Genomic DNA, 4940 nt, shown 5'->3' with positions numbered 1-4940 from the left:
TATAGTAGGCCTTACAGTCTCCACACGTGTACAAGTAGCTGAGATGTGAACAATGGGCAATCGATCTTTGTAGCAGAAAAAAACTTTTTAGTCTGAAATTGGGTTTCATAATAACTTTCAGGTCAATTTGGGGATAGTAAGAGTTACATAATTTTTTCAAATGTTTTGAGATAAGGGGCGCTCCGTCTCCCAAGATATGGTAAGCAAGTGTATAAGGGAAGTTTAGGTACAGTGGGTATCTAAGGTGGTTTGACAAACACATTAGTTAAGAATGAGGAAGTTATTTTCTCCAAGAAATGCATAGAGTAGCCATTTCAAAAGAAAATGCTTTATATGGAAGTAAATTCTTTGTGAAGGGCTAGATAGGATAAGGTAAGTTTGTATGCTCTATTTAGTAAACAGAGAATAAGACTGAGTTTGAAAGAGAAGGGTATAAAAATCGTCAAACTGAGTGTGTTTTTGTGATACAGAAATTGAAGAGCCGTTAGCATTGTGGTTCAAAAGAACGTCCAATTACAAATATTGTTTGTTTGTGTTGTACCTGTAGATTACCGATGATTCCAAAACATTTAATATACGCTTCCTATTATCATGTTCGTGTTTTGCTTTATCATTAAGTTTCGTTTTCAGAAAAATGAGTTGATTACTACAATACTAAGATTAACAAATCAACTTGAGTATTGTAACAACAGCTTATTTAATGTTTTTAAAAGGTTTCTATTATGAACAAGAAAGTTACAAAGTTCTGAAAACCATTTTAAGAAAACATCGATAAAAAAGTTTAATAAACTACAATTAAGTACTAAGAGAAAGAGAGAAGAAAAAAACAACTTAAGACTTATTTGCTATAAACCTACATCTTAAGATGACAGAAGTAATTAAAAATTCTATGAATTCCTACTACAGTTTGCAGCCTGAAACACATAACGTAATAAGTACTCAAGAGTCCATAAACAAAAATTTCACTAAATACACACAAGATAGATTTCAGTGACACTTCTTTATGACCAAGAGAGAGCTAAAAAATATTCTAACTTTGCTCGTTCAACATTTTAGCCATTAAAATACTGTAGCTTCCTCTACATTTGTCATTACTAGATCAAATTTTCTAGAGTATTCTATGTTTCTTGAACTAATGCTTATAGCAATTCACTTTACCTAAGCAATTAATATGGCTTAAATAGAAGTTTATCTAACAAAATCTTAATTTGGCAGCATACAGTGGAGATACGTGTATGTGTGAAATATCTTTATAACTTACAAATTCCCAGTATGTATTTTACATCCTTCAACATTGTCAACTAGTTGCTTACCACATATGTGCATCCTCATGTCTTCCACCATTTTCTTCAATCCATATAAACTTGGTTAAGAAGACGTCAAGAAACTCGCTCCTCTCCTGAAAAGTGATACCATCAGTATCTCAGAATACTGCCTTTGTACACATGATTAATTAAATGTTCATCTCAAAGTTTGTCAGTTCATCTACAATTATATCAAATGTGTTGATTTGGTCTACAGAAAATGATTTTTGTACATATAAATGTTGTCCTTGGTATGATAGTATCTCAGATAAAAAAACAGAACTTACAACTAGAACTAAACTAAGCAATAAGAACCATTTCTAAACATCAGCTACCACGTTTGAAAAAACATCAGGTCATATATTTTTCCTTGAAACAATTTTTAAATACTTACCATTTTATAAACTTGGCACAACCTGTAGTTCATAATTTTTTTTCTTTACGTAAACAGAAATTTGTGGGTCTAAAGTACTTACACAAAATTAAGACAGGTCCGAGGCAGACTTATAAAAATTAGTATTAATTCATTTACTGTGCAATGAGTTCTACTAAATAATAAGTTTTCCAAGTTAAGTACTATACCTGAATAGTCTGTAACATGTGCTCATTATGACATGCATCTTAACTATAGCCTGTATTTTAATCTCCTAACAAAATTTAGCATTATCTTAAACCCTATCAAGCTTTTACACAATAACTAGGCAATCTCAGCATTGCCTGTTTGCCAATCCCACAAGTGCATTACAATAGGTGATCTCGGTGTCACCCGTTTGCCAATCCCACAAGTGCATTACAATAGGTGATCTCGGTGTCACCCGTTTTCCAATCCCACAAGTGCATTACAATAGGTGATCTCGGTGTCACCCATTTGCCAATCCCACAAGTGCATTACAATAGGTGATCTCGGTGTCACCCGTTTGCCAATCCCACAAGTGCATTACAATAGGTGATCTCGGTGTCACCCGTTTGCCAATCCCACAAGTGCATTAAACTGAGCGGTCTCAGCATCACCTTTCTGCCAACAAAGAAACAACTGCCATCCAGGTGAACACAAATACTTTACTTTCATTTTGAATCTAGAATTAAATTAGGGATGACCTGAGCTCAATACAACATATGGTATATTTAACAAAAAAGCAGGAACTAACCACTGTAGAGGAATGACAGACTTACAAAATGGTAAGAAATTATTATGTTTCGAAAATATCCGTCTACAGATTATGAAAATTAACCACACTTAGAGAATAGAGAAAGTAAAGAAACAGTTTACATTTAGGAGTGTGTGAAGTTTATATATATTTCAGAAACTTGTAGGAAAATTGTACAAGTTCACTACTTGGACATTACTCTTCGACTGAATAAAAGTGCTTGAGGTCAACGAGGTTAATCCTAAAATATTCTACACACATTTGTGGCTTTGTAAAGCTACAATTGTTTCAATAATCCAAGAAACACACAGAATAATCTTGAAAGACTACAGTGATTGACACACTCCTGTTCTAGAGCTGGTCCAATCAATCTGGATGAAAGGAATAAAGGGTATTCATGTAACAGCTTATGAAATATCAGAAGATAAGCACAAATTACATACAGACTTCTGAAAGTCAATAGTTAAATGTGGCATATGGAAAAATAACCGAGTGTTGACTGAAAAATAGCCATTATGGAATCTTAAATCCATGAACTGATGGTAAACATTGCTCAAAATGTAGGAGTTAAAAATTATTAGTTTAATCTAACTTAACCAATTACCGATATGTAATTCTGAGAAAATAATACACTTTATTAGAATAAACACCATATCAGGTTTGTCTGAAATAAACAAGATTTTCAACAGATATAAAACTGCCAATATCCAAAGATTGGATAGATTGTTCCACAACACATTACACCGGTGCCAGTCATGAAACATAACACTTAAAGATACAACATATGCTTCAGTAAGCTTCCACTTTCCACAAGATATAGTGATAAGTTAGACATTACATGCACTCTCAGAAATGTATGACCTAAAACTCAAAAACCATCAACTGATCCGTGTTACCAAACCTCGGACAAATCAAATATCTGCTCTACTGTATAATATCTGCTTCCTGCTAGTAATTCTGGGCTTCATACACTTCATATTAATTCAATTATAAACTCACCACTATCTAAACAGTCAATTAATAATATCAAAATATCAAAAATATAGAACACGTATTCACTTAATGATCATTCCATAAAATTTCAACAGCTAAATTTGTATTGGTGTCAAATTATGTTTAAATACTTACAAAAGTCATTGAATATTATTATTCTGTAAAATGCAACAAAGTTGAACATCACAGAACAAAAAGGGACTCTCAGCAATTTTGTTACTAGCTACAAACACGTACGTAAAACTTTCTTACCTCTTCATTTGATGATGGTGAACTGAGAAAAGACTCCCATGCTTCAGTTAGTTCTTTATCAAACTTCCTTTCATCCATTTTCAAGGTAAAAAATCCACTATATCATGATTACCTATTGTAGAAATCAATTAAAGTAAGCTACTATAAATTATATAAAACAGATTACATCAAAAGGAAGGACAGTGTGGATTTTAACTAGTATATCCAAACCTTAGATGAAATATTTTAATTTTACAGAAAATAAATTTAAAAAAGTAAATAAGTACTTGAATAAGGAAGAACATTACGCAAATATAATAATACGTAGACAAACAATGATTTATAAGCATAAGGAAAGGTTTTATTGATGGTGGAACATACTACACGTATCAACAGAAAATTGGTCTTGTTTTTTTCGGGTCCATACTCATGTAACATGACATGGTTTTTTTGAGGTATCGGCACAAGTACACCATCTATCCAGTTTAACCTCACCTTTGCCAGCCTCATGCTTAGAAGTAGAAAGTAAAAGAGGCAGATATGGGTGCTCAAGCCCACAACTTCACTATCTTTTGCTGTCGCCAGCCAGAAGCGAGAAGGTCATTGCTCACAAAAAATAAATAATTAAAATTAAAAATAGTAATAAAGACAACAATTGGTATGCAATACAACAAAGGGGAAGACATCAAACTATCCTTGAAGTTTGGATTACAGCTCCCCAATATGATGTTTGGACATAATTACCAAAATGTAAAGGAACTACTATACTAAGCCCAACTAAATTTATTGTACAGCTCCCATCCTCCACCCTTCCATGCTACAATATGGATCTTCATTATACGGGGAAGGTGATACGATACATTAGTCCACCTGCATATGATATAAAAATGTCCAAGTTATTTTCCAAGCAATAAATTTTATAAATTTTTTTTTAATTGTGTTTAATTTTTTATATCAATGTTTTAAAATTTATGTAAATACTTTATATTTATTATAAAATAATTCAAAATATTTAACTAAGGCTCTCAAAGCCATTAGAAAGTTTTTATACTAATATTTATATACGTAAGAATTTTTCTTTTCCTTCTCTATAAAATTAAGTATTATATATTACAACATTAATAACAAAAACCATATGGAACTTTTATTTACAAATATATTGCTACGTATCTGCTCGTTTGATAATTTCCAGTAAAAATTCTTTCCAAGAAACTTCAGCGATACAAATCCCTTCTTGATTAAAACTAGTTTATTATTTCTCGAT

The 4940-nt window shown here is 32.0% G+C and overlaps 1 protein-coding gene across 1 annotated transcript in view; it reads right to left on the bottom strand.

The window, feature by feature from the left end:
• The window catches only part of LOC106471225 (lysosomal-trafficking regulator-like), a gene marked incomplete at its 3' end in the record, with an annotated part of 86667 nt that overhangs the window by 72375 nt on the left and 9352 nt on the right, over window positions 1–4940 (bottom strand). The window contains exons 2-3 of the mRNA XM_022399847.1: window positions 3698–3809; window positions 1314–1399 (exon numbers count right to left, since the gene is read on the bottom strand). Coding sequence (XP_022255555.1) covers window positions 1314–1399; window positions 3698–3775 — 164 coding nt within the window. The remainder of the gene's footprint in view (window positions 1–1313; window positions 1400–3697; window positions 3810–4940) is intronic.

The sequence above is a fragment of the Limulus polyphemus genome, unplaced genomic scaffold (assembly GCF_000517525.1).
Source record: "Limulus polyphemus unplaced genomic scaffold, Limulus_polyphemus-2.1.2 Scaffold4480, whole genome shotgun sequence".
In the NCBI taxonomy this organism is placed as follows: Eukaryota; Metazoa; Arthropoda; class Merostomata; order Xiphosura; family Limulidae; genus Limulus; species Limulus polyphemus.
This window is presented reverse-complemented; position numbering and strand designations above follow the sequence as displayed.